This window comes from Scyliorhinus canicula, chromosome 10 (genome assembly GCF_902713615.1).
Source record: "Scyliorhinus canicula chromosome 10, sScyCan1.1, whole genome shotgun sequence".
Taxonomy (NCBI): domain Eukaryota; kingdom Metazoa; phylum Chordata; class Chondrichthyes; order Carcharhiniformes; family Scyliorhinidae; genus Scyliorhinus; species Scyliorhinus canicula.
The window spans coordinates 161,280,696-161,306,673 of record NC_052155.1 but is presented as its reverse complement, the minus strand read 5'-3'; the positions used below and the strand labels follow the sequence as shown (position 1 = coordinate 161,306,673).

The 25,978-nt window shown below is 47.8% G+C and overlaps 1 protein-coding gene across 1 annotated transcript in view; it reads left to right on the top strand.

The window, feature by feature from the left end:
- The window catches only part of si:ch211-161h7.5, a 59,307-nt gene extending 33,564 nt beyond the window's left edge, over positions 1-25,743 (top strand). The window contains exons 5-8 of the mRNA XM_038808483.1: positions 14,453-14,597; positions 16,594-16,741; positions 23,644-23,814; positions 25,548-25,743. Coding sequence (XP_038664411.1) covers positions 14,453-14,597; positions 16,594-16,741; positions 23,644-23,814; positions 25,548-25,648 — 565 coding nt within the window. The 3' untranslated portion in view covers positions 25,649-25,743. The remainder of the gene's footprint in view (positions 1-14,452; positions 14,598-16,593; positions 16,742-23,643; positions 23,815-25,547) is intronic.
- Positions 25,744-25,978: the final 235 nt, after the last annotated feature.

The following is a 25,978-nucleotide window of genomic DNA, read 5'->3' as shown; positions in this document are numbered from 1 at the left end:
CATATTTTGTCATCAACTGCACTGTAGCTAAAAAAATGCCATGATTCAGAACCTCATTATCTAGAGTGTAGGCCGATTCATTTCTGTGACCTCGAAAAGGAAGTGCTTGCTTGCCTAACATCTTTATGACGTCTATAATCCTCATGACAATACTTCTCTGCTTCAATACTTCTTCTTTCCTTTTAATTAGTGATGCTGCAAAAAATGTATCTAAGGTGCCATCATTAACCACACTGATATATTGCTGAGCATTTCTGACATGTGGTGTTGGCGATTCATGTAAAGTCAAGCTCTGGCTAATATGGCTGTAGTCACTAAAGCCACGTACAAAGGGTGATGGATTACAAGTGTTGGGAAACTCAAAGACTAAGCAGTATGAACAATATAAGCAACTATTTTCTTTGTTATGTGTTAGCCATTTTCTTGGGACGGAGTCATTCATAATTTTCCTCTCATACAAACGAGCATCAAATGGCAGATCATCAAGTGGCTGAAGTGGATGTTCAGCAAAAAACTGTTTTAGCTTTGCTCGTGATGGATATTGGAAGATTCCAGTAATTGATCTTTCATTTTCTTGCGTAGGTTCATTTACAGGATGTGCTTCAGAAACCAAGCCATTTATGCTTGAAGGAATATCTGATTCCCTGTCACTAGTTGAAGCTATGTGTTCAGATGTTGCAACTACAGGCAGTACAGATACCGGAACAAGGAAGCCAGAATAAATATTGGGCCTGGGTTGATTAGTAATGGATGCACTTGTATTTGTCTCTACATTCAAAGTAGCTCTTCTCTGTTCTTGTAACTCGCATGTCATTGCATCATCACCATGAGCATTGTTTCTTGCTTCTTGATTATTTGTTGCAGAACTGGATATTGATGTGGATTGTGCTTGTGGTATTATAAACTCTGTAATAGGCCTGCATCGCTTGGCTGATTCCTTCCTTTCTGCTTCTTTTTGTTCTTTGCGTTTTAGCGACCCAGATTTATGCTTTTTCTTTTCCATGCTGGTAGGGGTAATATTCCTGAAATAAAAACTTAATGAAAAATAGCCCACATTGGGAAAAATGAATATTGATGATTGCAAGAATAACTTGAAGGAACACCAGATAAACCCCTACTTGATAAAAAATATAAAATAACTTACTTACACTTCAATAGGCTATGTTCATTAATCAATACTGCTGTGGCCTATGCAGCTTCAGAAGAGGAGACAATCCACTGTCCAGTGTTCACACCAGCAAGCAACTGAGACAACTGTTGAAACTTAGAAGTTTGGTCCGACTATAGTAAGACATTAAGAATGGTCCCACAACCAAAGTTAACATGTCCAGTTTGATACCAGTGTAGTGTTACAAGTCGCAACCCTTTGAGTTTACCGATCATGGCTTATCACTTCAATATCTTTGACCTCATGATTCACGGTCAAAGGTACCGCTTCTCCTTTTCGGTGACCTCACGACCCTATGTACTACTTGATATCCTTTCAAGTTGCCGACCATCTCAAATCGCGAACTGTAACTTTATCTTTAAATTCACACACTGTTGCTGAAAACGTGGATTTCCAACTATATCCGACCCGGGTGAACCAGCCCCCCCCCCCCCCCCCCCCCCCCCACTCCTTTTCACATCCGTTTAACACTGCTTCGTTCCTTCATACACTGAGTGATTATTTGTTTGTTTCTTTATTGCATTTTTATTTGGTATTGCTCTTTTTAAAAACAATTATATTTTATTAAGTTAGAATACAAATCTCAGGAAAGAAGTTGGAGATTTATTTATCTAATTAATTATAATTTTTAAGGGCCCTTCAGAGATTCACGGGCCCCTTCTTGGCTCTCCGGGCCCTGGACCGATGTACTGGCTGAACCAAGACTACTGCTTGATATCCTTTGAAGTTGCCGACCATCTCAAATCACGAATTGTAACTTTATCTTTAAATTCACACACTCTTGCTGAAAACATGGAATTTCCTTAATTATGCCTGACCCGGGCCCCCCTATTCCACATCCTTCCACTACCTCCCCTGCTTGTTCCTTTTCGTGCACTGCTTATTTGTATCCTGTTCTCTTTTTTTTCTTATTCCTTTTTATTACTAAAACAGTTGTCTCTGTTTGTTTCTTTATTGCATTTTTATTTGATATAGGGGGCCCACTTCATCAGGGGCCCACTTGCCATCGGGCAAGCTGACACCCTGGCCAGTCCGCCACTGCCCTGAAGTCCAACCGCACCAATATAACGGCGCCTTTCACACCGTTGATCTTTAACCATATTGATTCTCTGTGAATTTTTTTTTTAAATTTACGTCAGTCCTCCCTGTGGCAAGTGTTACTACCCTCATCATTACAGCCACTTCCAAGCAAATTCTGTTCCTGCTATAATTATTGGCATGTTAATAACACAACCTGATCAATGAATTTGACCAGCAACTTCAGAAGACTAAGAGCCACACCACAATTCGAGAATCTCCTTGAGGTCCTGGGCACTTTAATTTGCCTCCCAAAGTCGGTATCTCGCCCTTAGCCTCCCTGTTATTTTTAAGAACTGGCTGGATTTGCACATTAACCTTCCATTAAACCTCGCTGCCTCTTAGTCCACACTTCTCTTAATTTCTCTCTCTGTAACAGGTTCTAATTCAGCCTTCCTGGTTTCATTTCCCCAATCTTAAAATCTCAGCATGGTAGCACAGAGTCAGCACAGTAGCTTCACAGCGTCAGGGTCCCCGGTTCGATTCCCGGCTTGAGTCACAGTCTGTGCGGAGTCTGCACGTTCTCCCTGTGTCTGCGTGGGTTTCCTCCAGGTACTCCGGTTTCCTCCCACAGTCCAAAGATGTGCAGGTTAGGTAGATTGGCAATGATTAAGAAAATTGCTCTTCGTGTCCAAAAAAAAGTTAGGTGGGGTTATTGGGTTACGGGTATAGGGTGGAGAAGTGGGCTTCAGTCAGGTTCTCTTTCCAAAGGTGGGTACAGACTTGATGGGTCAAATGGCCTTCTTTTGCACTGTAGATTCTATGGAGGACACACACTATTGGTCCCAACATTCGCCAAAATCCCAGTTGCCCATTGCTCTCACTGCACTGTAACGTGCTCGCACTTGTGGAAAGTTTCAGTGCAAAGAAAATTACAAGCTGAAAGGGACTGGAATAACTAGAAGTTCCACTCCAGCGATGTCTAGCTCTATGTTTTAGTAAACGTTTAAACAAAACAGTTAATGTTTGAGTCATATATATAGCGACTTCAGAACTATTAAATCTATGGCTTCCTGCGAATTGATCAATTTGAATTGCCCCACTCTATTCCCACGTACTGAGCATTGCTGTGCATGCACCTCTGTTACAGTACTCCCTTTGCCTTGATTTATTTTGTCCTGGTTGTTTGTCAACTTTGGCTCTCTTGCCTCTGAGTCACAAGGGTGTGGGTCAAGTCCCACCCCGGGACTTGAGCACAAGAAGAATAAAGGCCATCACCACAGTGCACTAGAAAATTATCTCTTTCAGATGAGATGGTAAACAGTGGCCCCACCTGCCTCTTGTAACAATTCACCTGAGGGGGGAAAAAAATCTCTTTATCATCCTTTCTGGTTCTTTTCTTTTTTGATTTCTTTCAATTTGTGTCCTCTGATTACTAACCCGCCTGCCAGTGGGAATCATTTCTCCCTTTGAACCCTATCAAAACCCCACAAAACATTGAACTCTTTATTGAAGCTCTCTTTGTGAGGCCGCCGTGGTTCAGGAATTTCAATCTGGAGGCTGGGCAACTCAAATTCAATGATGCCGATTTAATCCTGTCTTCCAGCCCCAGGGATTAGCCTTCTGACAACTGGCCCTGTGTTGTCCTGTTCCTGATGTCGGTTGAGAGGGGTTGGAGTTGGCCGAGCCAGCCGCACCATCCCACTCAGCTGGAGCCTAGGGTGTCGAACGCCTGGCTTCCGATGAGATGGCATGTTGGATGTGATGATGGTTTGTGCTTTGATCGTGGGAGATCCTCACGAGTGCTCACTGATTTTGATCCTGCCTTACCCTTGTTTTCTACTTACTTTGTGTGCCAGTGGGGAAGTGTTTACTCTGATGTCTTCTCTGCATCTCAGATGTTACCCTGGACTTCGCTCCCTGATAATCATGTTGTTGTCTGTTGGTGTTGTCGATTTATTTGTTCGCAGGGAAGTGAAGAATATGGGTTTGATGTCCTACACCATTGGTTAGACTGATTTCATGATATTTTTAATATCATGCTAAGCCAAATATTTAATTGGAGATTTGTGCACAGTTCTTTTTATTCTAATGTATCACCAGGGGAAGATGACCAGATCCAGGGCAGTGTGAGAGGTGGAGGGTCTGAGTTGGTCAGGTTAGTTCTGGCCTCACAAAATTGATTAGCACTATTGTTTCACAACACCAGGGACCCTTGATTCCCACTTGGGTCACTATCTGTGCAGTCTGCACTTTCTCCCCGTGTCTGCGTGGGTTTCCTCCGGGTGCTCCGTTTCCTCCCACAAGTCCCAAAAGACGCGTTGTTAGGTGAATTGGGCATTCTGAATTCTCCCTCTGTGTATCCGAAAACGCGCTGGAGAGTGGCGACTGGAGGATTTTCACAGTAACATCATTGGAGTAAGCCTACTTGTGACACTAATAAAGATTATTATTATTTTCCCTTAATTTTCTTTGATGCCCTTTCTTTCTTAGGCCCTGGCAGACTGTGTGTTATCCTCTTGAGGGCTGGGATTCATTCAACTCCCCACCAGGGATGAATCAACTTTTCTCCTGATGTGGATCTCCTTCTTCGTCTTGGACTGTTTTCATTATCAGAGCTTTATTGAGAATGAGGCTGGCCTAAGTTGTTTTTTAAAAATTCATTTATGGGATAATAGCGTTGCTAGTTAAGCGAGCATTTGTTGAACCATCCTTAGTTGTCCTTCAGAAGGTGGCGGCGAGTTATCTTCTTGAACCGCTGCAGTCCCTGAGGTGTAGGTACACCCATTGTGCTGTTAGGGAGGGAGTTCCAGGATATTGACCTAGCAACAGTGAAGGAACGGCGATATATTTCCAAGTCAGGATGGTGAATGACCTGAAGGAGCAGCTCCAGGTGGTGGGGTTCCCAGGTATCTGCAGCTCTTGACCTTCTCGATCGTTGTGGTCGTGGGTTTGGAAGGTGTTGTGTAAGGAACCTTGGTGAATTATTGCAGTGCATCTTGTAGATGGTGCACAAGGCTGCTACTGTTTGTCGACGGTATAGGGTTTGAATGTGGGAGGCGTAGCAATCAAGTGGGCAGGTTGGTGTTGAGCTTTTTTTATATAAACTTAGAAACCCAATTCATTTTTCCAATTACGGAGCAATTTATCGTGGCCAATCCACCTACCCTGCAATCTTTGGGTTGTGGGGAGGAACCCACGCAAACACGGGGAGAATGTGCACACTCTACACGGACAGTGACTCAGAGCTGGAAATCAAACTTGGGACCCTCGCCGCTGTGAGGCAGCAGTGTTGACCACTGTGCCGCCGTGCTGCCCTGGTGCCGTGCTGCCCTGGTGTCATGCTTCTTAAGTGTTGTTGGAGCTGCACTCATCCAGGCAAATGGAGAGTAGTCCATTACACTCCTGACTTGTGCCTTGTAGATGTTGAACAGGCTTTGTGGGGGAGGGGGGGGGGGGGGGGGGGGGGGGGGGGGGTCAGGAGGTAAGTTACTCGCCGTAGGATTCCTTGTCTTTGACCTGTTTTGGGAGCCACAGTATTAATATGGCCAGTCCAGTTCAGTTTCTCATCATTGGTAATCCCCCAAGATGTTGATTGTGAGAGGTTCAGTGATGGTAATGCCATTGAATATCAAGTGGGTGGTGGTTCGATCCTCTCTTGTAGGAGGTGGTCATTGCCTGGCACTTGTGTGGCACGAATGTAACTTACCACTTGTCATCCAAGCCTGAATATTGTCCAGATCTTGCTGCGTTTGGACATGGACTGCTTCATTGTCTGAGGAGTCGGGAATGATACTGAATATTCTGCAGTCATCTGCGAACATCCCCACTTCTGACCTTATGATAGAAGGGAGGTCATTGATGTAGCAGCTGAAGATGGTTGGGCCTCGGATACTAACCTGTGGAACACCTGCCGTGATGTCCTGGAGCTGAGATAATTGACCTCCAACCACCACAATAATATTCCTTTGTGCCAGGTATGACTCCAATTAGTGGAAAGCTTTCCCCCTGATTCCCACTGACTCCGGTTTAGCTAGGACTCCTTGATGCCATACTCAATGAAATGTTGCCTTGATGTCAAGGGCAGTCACACTCACCTCACCTCTGGCATTCAGCTCTTTTGTCCATGTTTGAGCCAAGGTTGCAATGAGGCCAGGAGCTGAGTGAACCTGGTGGAACCCAAACTGAGCGTCCGTGAGCAGGTTCTTGCTGAGTAAGTGCCGCTTGGTAGCACTGTTAATGACTCATTCCATCACTTTGTTAATGATGGAGAGTGGACTGATAGGGCAGTTATGGCTGGGTTGGCTTTGTCCTGTGTCTTGTGGACAGGACAAACTGGGGCAATGTTCCACATTGCCAGGTAAAAGCCAGTTTTCTAGCTGGAACAGCTTGGCTAGGGGTGTGCCATGATCTGGTGCACTCGTCTTCAGTGCTGTTGCCGGAATATTGCCAAGGCCCATAGCCTCTGCAGTATCCAATGCCTTCAGCCGTGACTTGACATCACGTGGAATGAATCATATTGGTTGAAGACTGGTATCTAAGGTGCTGGGGACCTCCTGGAGGAATAGATGGATCATCCACTCAGCACTTCTGGCAGAAGAGTGTTGCGAATATCTCAGCCTTGTCTTCTGCACGTATGTGCTGGCCTCCATCATTGAGGATGGGTATAATTGTAGAACCTCCTCCTCCAGTGAGTTGTTAATTGTCCACCACCATTCACAGTTGGATGTGGCAGGACTGCAGAGCTTAGATCTGGTGCATTCATTGTGGAATTGTTTAGCTTTGTCTATTACTTGCTGCTTATGCTCTTTGGCAGACAAGTGGCCCTGTGCTGTAACTTCAGCAGGTTGATAGCTCATTTTTCGGTATACCTGGTGTTGCTCCTGGCATGCTCCCCTGCACTCGTCACTTTCCCTGTTTGATGGCAAGTTATGTGTCTGGTTGGTTGTCTCCTCCTTGGAGAGTTTTTCTTCCCTCTTCTGTTTTGGTGACATGATGGTGATCCTGATTCTGGTTCGGCCTGGTGGATGGTTAGGGCCCTTCATATCAGGGTGGAGAAGATGGGCTGGAGGACAGAGGAGCAAGGTGTGGTGATACAGAAGGTGGAGGTGGTGCTCTCAGACCACAGTGACCGGATTGTCTCCCTGGAGGCAGAGGTGGTGTTGCTGACTGAAGTGCAGAAAGCGTTGAAGGCCAAGGTGGACAAACTGGAGAACTTCTCCAGACGGCCAAATTTAAGAATTGTTGGGCTGCCGGAGGTCTGGAGGGTTCAAACATAATAGACTCTATGTCCAAGATGTTTGGAAAGTTCGTGGGGAGGGGGCTTTCCATCCGCTCCTGAATTGGACCGGGACTATCAGTTGCTGAGGGAGAAGCCCAGATCTGCGGAGACACCATGGCTATCATTGTCAAGACAAGGAAGGGGGTCCTGAGGTGGATTAAAGACTTATCGAGAATGAAGATGGGAGGGCCACACCATCAGGACAGATCACGATGTTGCAGCAGAGCTGGCAAGAAGGCGTGCAGCATTCAATAAGGCCAAGTCCGTGCGGGCAAGATTTGGTGTGGTGTACCCGACTCGGCTTCGGGACAACTTTCAAGGAGAGCGATTGCTACTTTTTATATGCTGGAGGATGCGAATGAGCTCATCAAGAAGTATGCTCAACGCCTCCAGCTCCTGTTTTGTTTGTTTTGTTTGGTATTGGAGATAGGGAAGGGTGGGAGAGAGCTTAGGTCCTTCTGTGGGTTGTTTGTTTGTTTGGTAATCGGGGTAGAATTTCGCAGGGAGGAGGGGGAGGAGTAGATTGGTGATGGTTTCTTGGTCTTTGTGCTGGCTCAGTGGGGGATATGATGGCCACCTTGGGTGGGCCCGGAGCTGGCGCAGGCTGAGGCATTGCCGAATTTCCTCACAGGGCGGATATGGCTGATCCAGGGTTGTGGGGGGGAGGGGGGGGGAGAGCGGATATGAAGCCCCCTGTTGGCTGATAACTTGGAAGGTAAGGAGGTTAAATGATCCAGTAAAAAGGTCCTGGTGTTTGCAGGCTGGTTTGAAGGCTGGTGTGGTTTTTACACAGGACACCCATTTGAGAAGCGAGGATCAAACAAGGTTGTGGGGGGACCTGGGTGGGGCAAGCTCATCATTTGGGTTGTGATTGTAGGGCGTGGGGGGCCGCTGTGTTGATTAATAGAAGAGTGTCACTTTCTGCGGTTAATATATTTGCAGATCCGGGAGGAGATACATAATCGTTAGTGGGTCGTTGGCGGGCACGTTGGTGGTATGGTCAATGTGTATGCACTGAACTGGGATAACACAGCATTCATTAATAAGGGCTGGCCCGGGGGGGGGGGTGGGTGGGGGGGGGGAGAGAGATGCAGACTTGGGCAGAACCGTGGAGGATTTATGCATCCGAGGGATAAGGACTTTTTTCCACTCCATGGGGTCTACTCCCGATTGATTGATTTTGGGTGGGTAGATCTCTTCCTCCCCGTAATGAGGGGTTGTGGGGTACTCGGTAAACATTATCTCGGATCATGTTCCTCATTTTGTGGACCTGATGTTGGAGCAGGCTACTTTCAGCGACTGCTTGCAGATTGGATCATGGCGTTGCTCACGGACAAGAGACTTCGTGAGGGCATATCCTGCTATCATTGGGGAGTGTGTTGAGTTCAACAGGAATGAAGTGGTCTCATCTTCCACGCTGTGAGAAGCTGTGAAGGTGGTCATTAGCGGGGAGATAATCTCTTACAAGGCGCATTGGGATAAATCTGGAAGGTTGGAGAGGCAGAGGCTGGTGGCTTCCATTCTTGAGGTGGATCACCAGTAATCCATTGCCCCCACACCAGAGTTGCTGGTGAGCAGAAAGAAAGTGCAGATAGAATTAGAGTTGTTGTCAACAGGCAGAGCAGTGAGCCAGCTGTAACATTCGAGGCGGACCTTTTATGAATATGGGGAGAAGGCCTGTTGCCAAACAGCAGCCTGCCTCCTGGGAGATAGTGCAGATCAGGGACTTGGGCGGTGGGTTGGTTTCCATCCCAGAGAAGGTTACTGAGCAATTTGAGGCCATCAACCGAGAGCTGTGTAAGTCAGACCGCTAAAGGAGAGAATCGTCAATGATGCAGTTTTTGGATGGGTTGACCATCCCGGAGTTGGAGCAGTAGAAAAGGCAGGAGTTGGGGGCATTGATCAGGCTGGAGGAGATAATGAACTGGATTAGGTCAATGCAGACGGACAAAGGGACCGGGTCCGGATGGATTTCTTCTCAAATTTTCCAATAATTTTTGGTCCGTTGGTTCCCCTTCTACTGGATATATTAACTGATTCCTTGTCCAGAGGGTGTTGCTGGCCACATTGGCTTAGGCACAAAGATGCGCAGGCTAGATGGATTGGCCATGCTAAATTGCCCTTCGTGTCCACAAAGGGGTTGGAGTTACTGGGTTACCAGGATAGGGTAGGTAGGTAGGGTTCTCTTTCCAGGGGCCAATGCAGACGTGATGCGTCGAATGTCCTCCTTCTGTACTGTAGAGTCTATGATTCTATGATTAAGGGCATAGATTTCCTTGATTCCGAAGAAGGACAACGATCCTATGGAATTTGGGTTTGTATCGACTTATTCTTTGTTAAATGCTGATGCTAAGTTATTGGCTAAGGTGTTGGCAATGCATTTGGACCCTGCCTTCCGGGGTATTTCGGAGGAGCTGATTGTTTTGTTCAGGGAAGGCAGTTGTTGACCAACATTCGGATATTATTAAATGTTGTATTGTCACCATCCCTAGGCCCTGAGCCAGAGGTGCTTATTTCGATGAGTGCTGAGAAAGCATTGGATAGGGTTTGAGTGGAGGTCCCTCTTTGAAATCCTTTGAAGGTTTGGCTTTGGGCAAAAATTTATATCATGGATTAGGTTTTTGTACAGGGCCCCCACCACGAGTCCTGCCTTTTAATGCCCTGAGCTCGGGTTACTTTCAACTGAATAGGGGTACACGGCAGGAGTGTCCATGGCAGGAGTGTCCATTGTCCCCAATTTTGTTTGCCTTCGCAATTGAGCCACTGGCCATTGCGTTGAGGTCATTCACCAGATGGAGGGGATAAAGTGTGGGGGGAGGTAGCATAGAGTTTCTTCATATGTGGATGATTGGCTACTATATATATCACAGGCCCACTCTCCAATGTGGAGCATGTAATGAAGCTGCTCAGGAGTTTTGGCTCTTTCTTGGGGCACAAGCAGAATCTGGGCAAAAGTGAATATTTTCTAGTGAATCCCCCGGAAAAGCGAGCTGATCGAGGAGATTGCCGTTTCACCCCCAGCCAGAATTACCTTCTGTTATCTGGGAATCAGGGTGGCCCATGATTGGACCACATTCCATAAACTTAACTTGCTAGCCTGGTGGATGGGGTGAAGGCTGACTTGAAACAGTGGGACGCCCTCCCTCTGACCTTGGCGGGAATGGTACAGACGGTGAAGATGAACATTCTACCAAGGTTTTTGTTTTTGTTTATGTCACCCAGTCTTTCTTCTCAAGGCTTTCATTTGCCGGATCGGTAAATTGAAATCTACTTTGTTTGGGCTTTGAAGACACCTCGTGTTTGTAGGACGTTCTGCAAAGGGATAGACAGTGGGGGTTGGCAAAACCTAATCTGATATGTTACTATTGGGCGGTAAATATTGATAGTGTGGGGTGGCTCAGGAATCCGGATTCTATCGGGGGTGCATGGAGGAGGGTTTGAGTCTGAGGGTCCTGATTACAAGCCCAGCCCCGATTACCCCTGCAAGATTCACTTTGAGTCCAGTGGTGATAGCCACTTTGAGGATTTGGAATCAGTTCAGGCACCATTTAAACTGGACTCCATGTCGCTGGTGGCTCCGATGTGTATGAAGCATAAAGTGCCGTCTGACTTGGATTCATTGTTTGAGGCATGGGAGAGGGAGGGATTGGAGAGGCTTAGGGACATGTATTTGGAAGGTAGGTTCACCGGTTTGGATGAGCTTTTATAGAGAGGTTCCAGCTCCCAAAATAAAAATATTCAGATACTTGCAGGTTTGCACTTTCTATATAGGGAGCTTCCTTCATTTCCCCTGGCACCATTACCCTCGCTCTTGGTCAGGGTCCTGCCCTTGGCCAAGTTAAGATTTTTGATATTTATGGGCAGATGTTGCCAACAGAGCAGGCTTGGGTTGGAAGAAATAATATGGAAATGGGAGGGTGAACTGGGTTTGTTTTTGAGGTGGGGGCTGTGGAGGGAGGCTCTTCACAGGGTCAGCACCAACTCCTCATGTGTCAGGTTAAGTTCTGATCCAGTTCAAGGTGGTGCATAGCACGCACCTGACCAGGGCGCGTATGAGTGGGTTTTTTTCGGGCGTGGAGGGGTAGAAATGAGCAATGCTCTAGGGGCCGGCGAATCATGTTTTGGGTCTTGCTCCAAACTTGTAAGTGTCTGGGTCTCCTTTTTGGACACACTACGGCGGAGATTTTGGGCGTTCGATTGGAGCCGTGCCCATTGCTGGGCAGTTTTGGGAGTACCGGTGCTGCAAAAACGCCTCCTCAGTAATAGCCCGGAGTCTAATTCTGCTTGGGTGGAGGCCCCCAGTGCCACCTAGGGCTTCAGCTTGGCTGCGGGATCTGATGGATCTAGAGAAGGGGGAGTATATCCTGAGGGGGTCAATGGAAAGGTTCTACTCGACATGGCAGCCTTTAATCTCCCTTTTCAGGGAATTGATTACTGTCGGTGGTTAGGCGAGGGGCGGTTATCTTTTTGTTAATCTTCTGCTTTCTTTATGGACGGCTAAGGGGGGAAGGGGGTGGACTGGGGTTCCGGGGGGGGGGGGGGGGGGGGGGGGGGTAGTTTGCATTGCATTGGGGTTTTCTGCATTGTTGTCACTTTGTTATAATGGAAATCATTTATGAATAAAAATATGTTTAAAAAAAAGATCTGGGTTGGGCCGAGGGCTGTATCCAATAATTTATTTTCCTCTATGATTAGTTGGCTGGTTCTTGCCTCGTTGTTAATTGCCTTGTTATCTGAGCGATTAGCTCTGATGGTTCTATCTTTCTCTTCATCTCTTTTCTTCTTTATTCAGAGACTTTGGGTATGGGGGGTGCCTCCCGCCTCCCCTAGCACTGGTTTCTCTTCTGAACTCACTGTGGTAATGTTAGATGCCAGATCTCAGTGTCGTGGACATTCAGCTACCTTTTGCTGCCTTTTGCTGACCTGATCCTTTTGCTTTTAGGTGGTCATGGTTGTTGGGAAGATTCCTTGGTTGGAGGTGGGGGGGGGGGGGGGGGGAGGTGTTGGTGCTGACCCTCCTTCCTGGGGCACTTTTTCCTTTTTCTACTGGGTCCACAGCTCCTTCTTCGTGGAATGGGATTCACCCTTTTTCCCGAATGGGACCCAACTATATTTATTTTGGCTCCAAGATATCCCATCGTCCTCTTTGGGGCTGTGTTACTTCTGGTGGTCTGGTGATCTGGTTGGTCCTCTGATCTGAGACTTGAAGATGGGTTTATGGTGGCTCGGATTCTTACACTTCGTTTCTTGCTCGTTTTCTGTAGGAGACCCTGGATTGAGGTGCTCGGTCCTCTTCTTACGATTCTGTAATTAAATCATGACCATCTGTTCTGTCTTGGGCCTGGGGAAGAGTTTAATTGGCCTGTAAGTGTTCCCCTTTAACTCTGGGGTTCTTGGGATGTTTTGTTTCTTTCTGTCATTTGTTTTGAAGCTATGGGTATGATGTTGGCTGTATCCTGCCTTGGAGTGAACTTGTCCTGTGTCGGTGAAGGAAACATGAGGGGATTACATCCCTGGTTTATCAGCTCTTATTTGTTACCATACTGCAATGACTTAATATTTGTGCTTTGCCTGTTGTACATTGATATATCTTGCTATCTTTCCTTTTCTGTTTGCTTTGATCTGACTTTTGCAAAAATTGAAAATACCAACAAAAATACTTTTTTTTTAAAAAACGTCGTCTTCCTTAGAACAGAGACGGTTAATCCCAATTTTAGTCTCTTCAACATATGAAAGCTTCTCATCCCTAGAATGTTCTAGTAAATATCTTCAATAGACTTTCAAAGATCTAGGTATCCTTCATATCATGTAGTGCCGAGAAATGGACTCACTAGCCAAGCTGGAGTCGAGAATCATTGAATCCCTACAGTGCAGAAGGAGGACATTCGACCCATCGAGTCTGCACCGACCTTTGAAAGAGCACCCTATCTAGTCCCACTTCCCCGCCATATCCCTGTATGCTATACATCCCTGGACACTAAAGGGCAAGTTAGCAAAGGCAATCCACCTAACCTTCACATTTTTGGACACTAAGTGCCAATTTCTTTTTTTATATAAATTTAGTGTACCCAATTCATTTTTCCAATTAAGGGGCAATTAGCATAGCCAATCCACCTAGCATACACGTCTTTGGGCTGTGGGGGCGAAACCCACACAAACACGGGCAAACTCCACACGGGTAGTGACCCAGAGCCGGGATCGAACCTGGGTCCTCGGCGCCATGAGGCCTGCAGAGCTAATCCACTGCGCCACCGTGCTGCCCCTCTCAGTGGCAATTTCGCATAGCCAATCCATCTAACCTGCACATCTTTGGACTGTGAGAGGAACCAGAACACCTGGAGGAAACCCACAAAGACACGGAGAAAATGTGCAAACTAAATACAGACAGTAGCCCAAGGTCAGAATTAAACTCGGGTCCCTGATCCTGTGAGGCAGCAGCGCTAACCAATGTGTCACCGTGCCGCCCTTGCCGGAAGTAGCAGGTCAACAGATTTTGTGGAATTATGCATGAGGACAGGGCAAAGTTTTCAGACAGTAATTGGAGAATAACTGAGAGTGAGCTACTAATATATTAAGCATGTCTAAAACAAAATGGGTTAAACTTCATTTTACATGGAACGCCCTTTCACACATCCTTCTAACTCTTGCCTCGGTTTAATATTATAATGGCATTGTAGAAACCGAATTCCAAATTTTTGCTATTTATAGCCAGATGGTTTCAGAAAGTTAATGTTCAAACATATTAATGAGACAGAGAGAATCTTCGCTCCTTTCATAAAATATGAAACAGGAGAGCTGAAATCCAATTGTACATATGAGGGACCTTCTAATAAATGTAGGAGCATTTCCAGGTAAGTGAACAGAATAAATATGTTCCTACTCCAGAAAATTGTTGTCAATTATTACTCCCAATCACCATTGAGTTTCACTATCGTCAGCCCTGCTCTCTATATCTACTGTTTGATTTGAATTTTCTTTTATTTCAGATGCATTATCGCTGCGCTCATTTTCCTGGCTTTAATTACATTCACCAGTTACCTGATTTTATTTCTTTCCTATCGTGCCCTACATCTTCAGCGCCCCTGGATGCAAAAGTACAGAAAGGTTGATTTGTGGCTTGTCAGAATACTGGTAAGTGTTTTCAGAATATCGTAAAACTGCCCCACTTAATATTTCATAAGATGGAATGGAGGAATATTTATTATTGGTTTAGCATGGCGATGGGGGAATAACAGAGTCAGTTTTCAATTGTTTCCACCCAGGAAACACTCATCCCTGAATGCAGAACTGTGGAAAATTGGGCGGAGGACCTTTATTTTGCCCTTTTGCATGGTTTAGGGGCTTCCTGGGGTTGATGGAGAGGAGAAGAAGGGGAGAGAGGAGCCCATCACCTGAAGGAGGGGTGAGGCCAAAATCGGGATCCGTGCCAAAAGAAAAAGGCCCGAGACCTTTTGTCACTAGCTGCAGTGGCCTCTGGAGGTGTCTGACCTTCTCTCCTGTCAGAGTGGTGAAGGGAGTTTCATAGTGGTAGTCTTGCTGGGTTAGTAACCTCAGCAGACAGTGGCATAGTGATATTGTCGCTGGACTAGCACTCCAGAGACCCAGGATAATGATCTGGGGACCCGGGTTCAAATCCCACCACGGCAGGTGATGGAATTTATACTCAATAAAAATATCTGGTTTTTAAAGTCTGACGACCATGAAAACATTGTTGATTTGTCATAAAAAACCCATCTGGTATCCTAATGTCCTTCAGCGAAGAAAATCTGCCATCCTTGCCTCGTCTGGCCTACATGTGACTCCAGACCCACAGCAATTGCCCTCTGAAATGGCTTAACAAAGCCACTCCGTTGTATTCAACCACGACAAAAACACAAAAATGGAATGAAACCGGGTGGACCACCCAGCATCGAACACCGGAAACGACAAATGCAGTCCCAGCCCTGTCGACCCTGCAAAGTCCTCCTTGCTAACATCTGAGGGCTTGTGCCAAAGATGGAAGAGCTGTCTCACAGACTGGTTAAGCAACAGCCTGACATAGTCATACTCACAGAACATACATTACAGATAATGTCCCAGACACGATTGTCACCATTCCTGGATATGTCCTGTCTCACCGGCAGGACAGACTCAGCAGAGATGGCGGCACAGTGGTATACAGTCAGGAAGGAGTAGGTCTGGGAGTACTTGACATCGACTCTGGACCCCATGCAGTCACATGGCTTCAGGTTAGACATGGGCAAGGAAACCTCCTGCTGATTACCAGGTACTGGCCACCATCAGCTGATGAATCAGTACTCCCCCATGTTGAACACCACTTGGAGGAAGCACTGAGGGTGGCAAGGACGCAGAATATGCTCTGGGTGGGAGACTTCAATGTCCATTACCAAGAGTGGCTCGGTTGTACCACCACAGACTGAACTGTCTGTGTTCTAAAGTACGTAGCTGCTAGACTGGGTCAGCAGCAGGTGGTGAGGGAACTAACAAGAGGGAAAAACATACTTGGCCTCATCTTCACCAACCTGCCTGCTGCTGATGCATCTGTCCACGACAGTATCGGTAGAAGTAACCACCGCACAATCCTTGTGGAGACAAGTCTTGTCTTCACATTGCAGATACCCCCCATCGTGGTGTGTGGCTAAATGGGATTGACTTTGAACAGATCTAGCAACTTAAAACCGGTCATCTATGAGGTGCTGTGGGCCATCAGCAGCAGCAGAATTGCCGGTCAACCACAAAACTGCAATCTCATGGCAGTCATATCTCCCACTCTACCAGTACCATAAAGCCAGGGTTTCAACCCTGGTTCAATGAAGAGTGCAGGAGAGCAGGTCAGGAGCAACCTCAGGCACACCGAAAACTGAGGTGTTAACCTGGTGAAGATGCAACATGGGTTAATTCTAGGCCGTATGGTGCTCGTGTATGATTGGAAAACGTAAGATATATCTGCACACAGACAAAATTCTAAGTTGTGCATTCGATCATGTTAACTTCTCAGGATACTAAATCTGCTTTTCTGCTTCTATTTTGCAAAGGCGGCAGGATAAAGTAATCTTTATCGTACAAATGTACACACTTCATTGAGAAAGACTATCTCCTCACTGTTGCTGCATTGCATATTTTATAGGTACAGAACGGAGTGGCAGTTTATGCAACGTGGACAACCGTAGCAACACTAATTAACTTCGCTATTGTACTAACTTATAGTGGAGGTATTACAACTGCAACATCTGGTACAGTTTCTCTTTCCATCCTGGCCTTCAAAGTAGTTTATGGTATGTGTAGTGACAGTTTTAATAATTATTTGCGTCTATTTATCAATTATCTGGTAGTAAAACCTTTGTTTTAGAGTTCTCCATTTTGTCGGTGAATGCACCATGACACGTGACTCTAGCTCTGAAAAGCAGAAGGCCCTAGGATTGCTTATTTGTCTATTATGTTCACTGATCACTGTCGGGACATCACCATTAACTTCAGTGCTTTGGACTGGGGAGAGGAAAAGTGGGGTAGGGTTTCTGACTACTAATTAAAGTTGAGGTTGAACAAGTTTCGAAGATTGGGCTTTAACTACTTTATACCAGTGAGCTTTCCTGATGGCCTAGCTAGCTTTGGAACTGCTGATTTCTGTCAGGCACTTAGATCAAAGCAAAGCTGAGATGGTTTACACTATTGTTCTGCCTAAAGTTTCACAACCTTTGCTGAATTTGGAAAACCGCCAGGTACTTACTGATGGTGAAAGCCATTCAGCCCATCTTGGTACGTCTATCCAGAACAACCCTCCAATCTCTTCCCCTCCCCCATCGCTACAGTTAACTGTTTCCGAAATGATGCCCGGGTTTTTGCCTCCACCATTCTGTTCAGAGGGCCACATGCTGCTCGCTCTCTGCATGAACCATTTGATGGCTGTCCTAAGATTGTCTGTACTAGTTTTTAACTTGAGCTCGGGGCTACTCCCATAATTTGAATTTAAGTAATTGATGTACCATCAATTGAACACGAGACGAGTTGCTGAAAAAAGTATGGCTTTAATCTACTAGATGTTAGCCCTGCGGTCGATTACAGTATAAGGACGACCGCCGGGAGTACTGGGTATTTATACCCCGCTTGGAGGCGGGGTTAACTCAGCCTCTCGACCAATCGAGGAGCCGTCACATGACTGGTCTCAACCAACCGGTCGAGAGGCACATGACCGACCAGGGCCAATGGTAAGCCGGTGTTCTGCAGAAATGGCAGGCAGCTATGCTAATCATACCACCATATTCACCCTTTGCGGAGAAAGAAGCCGGGAGGGGGGGGGGGGGGGGGGCAGAACTGGTGGTATGAGTAGTAAGGAGAGAAGGAAAAAAAATGTATCCTTGGCTTCCCACTGGCCCAGACATTTAGCAACAGTACGTAGTGTCCATACAAGGTCCATGGTGGTGTTGAAGTTAAATGGACTCGATCAGCCTTTTCGTTGCCCGTGACGTCCTGGCAGACCGCCACAGTGGAGTTGGTGACGTTGGTTCAGCCGATGGTAGTGGTTCAGTTGATGTCCTGGACTCCGGGAGCGATGGTCCTTGAACTGTCTCCGTACCCCAGGCTGGTGGGGGAGACGCCATGGATGGGGGAGGGGTGGCCTGGGTGGGGCGCTGGGGGAAAAGGGACAGGTGAAGGGTCTGTGGTGAAGGGGGGGGGAGGGCCGAACACCGGCAGGTGCCAGGTCCCGGAGGGAGACCGTGTCCTGCCGACCGTCGGGTACTCCACGTACGCATACTGTGGGTTAGCGTGGAGTAACTGGACTTGTTCCACCAACGGGTCGGACTTGTGCACCCGCACATGCTTCCGGAGCAAGATGGGTCCGGGGTGGCCAGCCACGTTGGGAGAGTGGATCCGGAGGACGACTTCCTGGAGAAAGCAAGAAGACGTTCATGAGGTGTCTGATTAGTTGTGGTACAGAGGAGGAAGCGGATAGAATGTAGGGCATCGGGGATAACCTGTTGCCATCGGGAAATAGGGAGATCTCTGGACCGGAGGGCCAGTAGTATGGTCTTCCAGATGGTACCATTCTCCCGCTCGACCTGTCCGTTACCCCGGGGGTTATAGCTGGTCGTCCTGCTAGAGGCAATGCCCCTGCTGAGCAGGAATTGACGCAGCTCGTCGCTCATAAAGGAAGACCCCCGATCGCTGTGTATGTACGCGGGGTAGCCGAAACAGGGAGAAGATGGAGAGGAGGGCCTTAATGACGGTCGATGTGGTCATGTCGGGACAGGGAATGGCGAAGGGGAAGCGGGAGTATTCATCGATCACCGTCAGGAAGTAAATGTTGCGGATGCTAGAGGGAAGGGGCCCCTTGAAGTCTATGCTGAGACGTTTGAAGGGGCGGGATGCTTTGATCAGATGCGCGCGCTCGGGGTGGTAGAAGTGCGTTTGCACTCTGCGCAGATGTGGCAGTCACGGGTTACTGTCCTGACTTCCTCGATGGAGTAGGGCAGGTGCGGGTCTTTATGAAATGATAGAAACGGTTCACCCCTGGATGGCGGAGGTCCGCGTGGAGGGAGCGGAGGCGGTCTATCTGCGCGCTGGCGCAGGTATCGCGGGACAGGGCATCAGGAGGCTCATTGAGCTTCCCAAAATGATACAGGATATCGTAGTGGTACATGGACAACTCGATCCGCCACTGCAAGATCTTGTTGTTCTTAATCTTGCCCCTCTGTGCATTATCGAACATGAAGGCTACTGACCGTTGGCCTGTGGGGAGGGTAAACTTCCTGCCGGCCAAATAGTGCCTCTAATGTCGCACAGCTTCGACTATGGCCTGGGCTTCCTTTTGCACTGAGGCGTGGCGTAGTTCGGAAGCCTAGAGGGTTGTGGAGAAGACGGCCACGGGTCTGCCCACTTGGTTCAGGGTGGCCGCCAGAGCTACTTCTGATGCGTCGCTCTCGACCTGGAAGGGGAGGGACTCGTCGATGGCGCGCATCGTGGCCTTTGCGATGTCCACTTTGATGTGGCTAAAGGCCTGACAGGCCTCTGACGACGGCGGGAAGGTCGTGGACTGAATGAGGGGACGGGCCTTGTCGGCGTAATTGGGAACCCATTGGGCGCAGTAAGCGAAGAAACCCAGGCAGCGTTTAAGGGATCTGAGGGTATTGGGGAGAGGGAATTCCATCGGGGGCGCATGCGTTCGGGGTCGGGGCCTATCACTCTGTTACGCACTACGTAGCCGAGGATGGCTAGACGGTCGGTGCTAAACACGCACTTATCCTTATTGTAAGTTAGGTTAAGGAGTTTTGCGGTTTGGAGGAATTTTCGGAGGTTGGTGTCATGGTCCTGCTGGTCATGGCCGCAGATGGTGACATTATCGAGATATGGGAAGGTAGCCCGTAATCCGTACTTGTCGACCATTCGGTCCATCTCCTGTTGGAAGACCGAGACCCCATGTGTGACACCGAATTGAACCCTGAGGAAGTGGTAGAGGCGCCCATCTGCCTCGAACACGGTGTACTTGCGGTCACTCGCGCGGATGGGGAGCCGGTGATAAGCGGACTTGAGGTCCACCGTGGAGAAGACTTTGTATTTCGCAATCTCATTTACTATGGCGGAAATATGGGGGAGAGGATACGCGTCCAGTTGCGTAAACCGGTTGATGGTCTGGTTATAGTCGATAACCATCCGGTTTTTCTCCCCAGTCCGGACCACCAGCACTTGGGCTCGCCAAGGACTGTTGCTGGCCTCGATGTCCCCTTCCTTCAGCAACCTATGGACCTCGGACCTGATGAAGGTCCGGTCCTGGGATTGTACCGTCTGCTCCGGGTTTGCAATCGGGGGTTAGATTAGCAAACGAGGAGGGGGGGTCCACTTTGAGGGACGCGAGGCTGCAGACAGTGAGGGGGGGTATAGGGCCGCCGAATTGGAAGGTCAAGCTCTGCAGGTTGCACTGGAAGTCCAGTCCTAGGAGTGCCGGTGCGCAAAGGTCGGGGAGGATAAGGAGTTTATAATTTTGAAAAACTTTCCCCTGAATCGTGAGGTCCGCGATGCAGCACCCGGTGATGCGGACGGAATGCGAACCTGAGGCTAACCCGATTTTGTATTTTACAGGGTGGACAGGGAGCGCGCAGCGTCTTACCGTGTCAGGGTGTACGAAGCTTTCCGTGCTCCCGGAGTCCAGCAGGCAGCCCGTCTTGTGCCCATTGAGGTGGATTTGCGTCGCCGTCTTGGCAAGCGTGCGTGGACGTGACTGGTCGAGCTGAATGGCCGCGAGCCGTGGAGAAAATCCGTAGTCGTCGTCGTCATCATCGGCCGAGTGGGTGCTGGCAGGACCTTGTGTGTCAGTCCAGGATGGCGGCGCCCAGGACCAGCACGTGGAGTCGGGGCCCAAGATGGCGGCGCCCAGGACCCTCACGTGGGGTCGGGGCCCCAAGATGGCGGCGCCCAGGACCCGCACGTGGAGTCGGGGCCCCAAGATGGCGGCGCCCAGGACCAGCACGTGGCGTCCGGGGCCCAATATGGCGGCGCCCGCAGGGCCCTTGTGGTTGCTGGGGGCGGGGTTAGCGGTGCCGGAGAGCCGATCGGAGCGGCTGAGAGCGGGGGCAGAGAGGCGCGCAGGCCGGGCCGGGGGGGGGGGGGAGGAGATTGGTGCGGTGCGCTGGAAGGGCCCGGAGGAGGAGATTCCCGGTCGCTGCGCGGTACAGCAGCGACCGATTTGGCCTGGCAGACCGACGAAAAATGGCCCTACTTCCCGCAGCTCTTACAAAGGGCAGAACGGACCGGGCAGCGCGGGCAAGGGTGTTTGGCAAACCCACAGAAATAGCAGCGGGGCCCAGCGGACTTGTCGGGGCATCCCGCGGCGCAGGCCTGAGGGGGGTCGGGAGTGGCGGATGGCGGTGGGGAAGCGTGCCAGCGCGGCTGGGGAAATAGGCGCGGGCATTTAAGTCGGCGACCTCCAGGGAGGTGGAGAGAGTCCGTGCCTCAGTTAGGCTGAGGTCGTCTTTTTCCAGCATCCTCTGGCGGATAGCGGCGGATTGCATCCCAGCCACGTAAGCATCTCTGATCAAAAGTTCCATGTGCTTAGTGGCTGAAACTTGGAGGCAGGCGCAATTCCTCCCCAGGACAGCGAGGGCCCGGTAAAAATCGTCTATGGACTCACCGGGGAACTATTGTCTGGTAGCCAGCAGATGTCGGGGCGAACACTCGGTTACCGGCTTAAGAAATTGACCTTTTAGCTTATCCATGGCCACGTCGTATTCCTTTTCTTCCTCTATCATCGCGTAGGCCGCCATGCCCACGCTGGAATGGAGAATATGAAGCTTCTGTGCCATGGTGGGGGGGCTGCTTGCGGTCGCCAGATAGCTATCGCAACACGCCAGCCAATGCTTGAAGATTTCCGATGCGTTCGGAGTTTGCGGGCTGATGCGGAGACATTTGGGCTTGATCCGGAGCTCCATCTTCAAATTTCTAGTAGAACAAGTTACTGAACAAAAGTATGGCTTTAATCTACTAGATGTTAGCCCTGCAGTCGATTACAGTACAAGGACAACCGTCGGGCGTACTGGGTATTTATACCCCGCCTTGGAGGCGGGGTTAACTCAGCCTCTCGACCAATCGGGGAGCCGTCACGTGACTGGTCTCAACCAACCGGTCGAGAGGCACATGACCGACCAGGGCCAATGGTAAGCCGGTGTTCTGCACCAATGGCAGGCAGCTATGCTAATCATACCACCACAGTAATATTCTGTAGTAACTTTTTCCTGCCATTTACTATTTTATATACATCTATAGGATCACTTCTTCCAAGTTGAAAGCCAAACTATCTAGACTTTCCTCATAATTTAAACTCGTAACACCATGGAGCAGCTTTGTGACACTTTTACATCCTTCCTCCTTAGTTTGAAAGTCTCGCCTGTTTTTGGATGATGAGATGTGGTCTGACCAGAGTACTGTGCAGTCTGGACATGACTCCCTCTATCTTATACTCCACTGTCTGGCTCTGCAAATCATCATCCTATTAGCTTTGTTGATTGCTGCTCTACCTTGACTGGACATGTTGAGCATTGAGCCTATTAAGATTCCTTAGTCTCATTCAGCTTCATCGTTGGCTACTTCAACACCATTCACGACGTATGTATGTTGTCCAGTTTTTAATGCTGTGTGCAATATGCATTAAATGTAATCTACCACTGTTCAGATCTTCACATATTTTGTTCAGTTCACTCTGTAATTTCTGAAATGTCTTTTAATTTCACTGCCCCTTCCAGTTTGGGTAGAATCCTGAAATGTAATCAATTCGTACTGAATTGTCACTCGTAGTAATACAGCTCTCAGTGTTTGCCTTCTCTCACCCTGACAGTACTCTTTTAACCAAAGCCGATGGACATTTTAACCGGCATCTCATTCATCGCCTAGTTTTGTCCCTGCAAAGTTTAGCTGAACGATCAGTGGAAACGGCACCCAGCAAAATTGGAGGGGGAAATTGACCAGGAATTCTGTTTCAATGACCCTCCATGTAATCCACGCCACGTCTATCGTGTAATCCATGCCACGTCTATCATTACTCACTGCTTAGAGTCATATATGAAGAATAGGATAGTACTAAATGGTGAGCTGAGCCCATACCATAGAAGGAATCATAAAAATCCCTACAATGCAGAATGAGGCCATTCACTATCGGATCGACACCGACCGTCTGAAAGAGCACCCTACCTAGGGTCAGGCCCTTACCCTATCCCTGTAATCCAACTCAACCCAACCTTTGGACACTAAGGGGCAATTTAGCATGGCTAATCCACCTAACCTGTACATTTTTGGACTGTGGGAGGAAACCGGAGCACCCGGAGGAAACCCACACTGAGACGGAGAGGATGTGAAAACTCGACACAAACAGTCGCACGAGGCCGGAGTTGAACCTGGGTCCCTGGTGCTGTGAGGCAGTATTGCTAACCACTGAGTCACCATTCCACCAGTGCTTTCGGCAGAGGAGGGATGGTGAGTGAGCACGGCAGAAAATTGGCAGTTTGCCGATGAGTTAGAAGAGCATTGCACATGTTGTAAAATAAACCGTGCTGTGCTATTTCTTTACTGGAGGGTGCTGTAGAGCCGCAGTATCCAAGCTGCTGGTCCATGCCACTAGACAATAACTAATTGTGTCAAATTAACTATAGCATTAAGCAATATAATATATTTTTTCTTACTACTGTATTGACAGATCAATTATTAATTATTATTTTTGCCCGCAGGTTCAATTTAGAAAACTTTTTGTTTGATAAGTATGTGCGCTACACACTTACAGTCTATCCAGTCATAATTGTGGCATTGTCAGGATCTGTAGACAGAAATTACAACACTCTATCTCCAACTAGAAACAACATCTATATCGGTGAGTGTTACGGACAAAATAATATAACAATTGGTAACAAACCAAATCATTTCCTTTTGCATGCTATTTTCATTGGACTAGTTTCTGCATTTGGGTTAAGTATGTGCACTTTCCTGACACTGGCTTGTTTAAAGAATGATGTAATTTAGTGCAAAGCAGGAATTTATCCCAAACAGAATATCCAAGGGTCCTAAGAATAATATACAGAAGAAATCACAGAGACTTACAAAATTCTAACAGTATTAGACAGCATAGATTCAGAAAGTATGTTCCCGATGGTGGGGGAGCCCAGAACTAGAGGTCACAGTTTGAGGATAAGCTGTAAACCTTTTAGGACTGAGGTGAGGAGAAATTTCTTCACCCAGAGAGTGGCGGATCTGTGGAATTTGCTACCAGAGAAAGTAGTTTAGGCCAAAACGCTGTGTAATTTCAAGAAGGAATTAGATATCGCCCTTGGGGCTAAAGGGATATGGGAGAAAAGGTGGGATGAGGGTATTGAACAGGATGATCTGCCATGATCATAATGAATGGCGGAGCAAACTCAAAGGGCCGAGTGGCCTCCTCCTGCTTCTATTTCCTACATATGTTTCTATGTTGGTCCGAAATCCTTTTCTTGTTGACATTGTCTGTGAGTTATGTCACACTGGCAGTAGCTGAAATGGAACAACTGTTTAACATTCTCCCCCCAGGGTGAATTGTGCAGAGTTGCCCAAGGATATTGAGAAAATTAGATTAGTGGCCAGTGGAAATATTTCCCTCCAAGCGATTTTTATTTCCAATAATAGGCCCAAGACAAGTTTGAAGCTGACTTTATCTCAGTCACAGCAGATGGAAACATTTTGTGACCTGCTTTGAGCCATTACTTTGTAGCCCGATCCTGATGTCAACAGGATTAAACCTCAACTGTAACATTTTATATGTTTTCTTCTCTCACACGCTCCTGGGAAAAATCCACTTAGCTGGTACAAGCCAAGTAGTGTGTGAAGATTGCACTACATTCAGGGATAGCCACCTCTTCTGCAGTTCTCCGGCAGTTAGTACAAACTACAGCTACCACCAGGTGCTTAAAGTGGAGGTATGGATGCCTAGGAGATGGTGACCCAGAGGCCATGGGCATGATCTACCCGAGGCCATGGGCATGATCTACCTGAATCTACGTGTTAGCGTGCACGATTAGCCAGGTGTTTCCCAGCGTTTCCCAGAGTGTGGACCTCTAAGTTGCTGTCCTTGGTGTCTCCAAGGGTAAAGGAGAGCGAGAATGGAGAAAATGGATGCTCTCTCCAGCAGGAATTAATTGAAAGATAGTATGCCCTGTTTGCAGCTGGACATGACACTAGTGAAACCATTTCCTTCGTACCGAGCTCTAAATAAGGAGAAAGCTTACCAATCGGTCTGCACACTCGAATCAACCTCTAAGAAGTCAGATGGGATGTGGGCTGCTTCTTTTAGAATTTGTCTGGTGCAAAATGAACATAAGGAATAAGCACACAGCCCCTCAAGCCTTTCTCACCATTCAGTAAGATTGTGTCTGATCTCTGACCTCAGCTCCGCACTTTCCCATGATCCTATTCTCAAATGAAAAGAAACGAAGAGTTAACATATATTTCCCAAGACCATCGGAATAGTCATAGAATTAAAACAATGTTCTCTTTGTAGTTTAATCCTGTTCTCCTCACTCCAATTGTATTCATTGTGCACAATATTAACACTGATTATTTCTTCTCTTTCCCCAGCTGTGCTGCTGGCCGCTGCCTGCATTGCCTTTGCAGCACGCGTTGCCATAGTTACTTGGAGACATTTCAAACGGCCTCTCCATCAGGACATGGAAAATTGAGGTTTTTCTGGAAAAGTGTGTGAAAAGAGTAAAGTTGTACTGGAAAATCCAAGTTGTAACTGATTAAAGGCAAACATGGACACGTGCTCAGACAATAATGGAGTTGTTGCTTATTAAAATTCGAGTGTTCAATGGTTTGTGCTACTCGCCCTGTTGTCCAGTGCGGTGTTGTACTGATGATGTATATTCACCCTCAGCCAGGCTCCTCACTCACTTTATCCATTGTAGCTTGTCCTGCACATCATCCTGTGAAATGGCCTCATCAATAAGGAGGGAGTGACTCCAGTCTGGCAATCAGATTAATTGAAGTTTGAGGGCACTTGTACATTT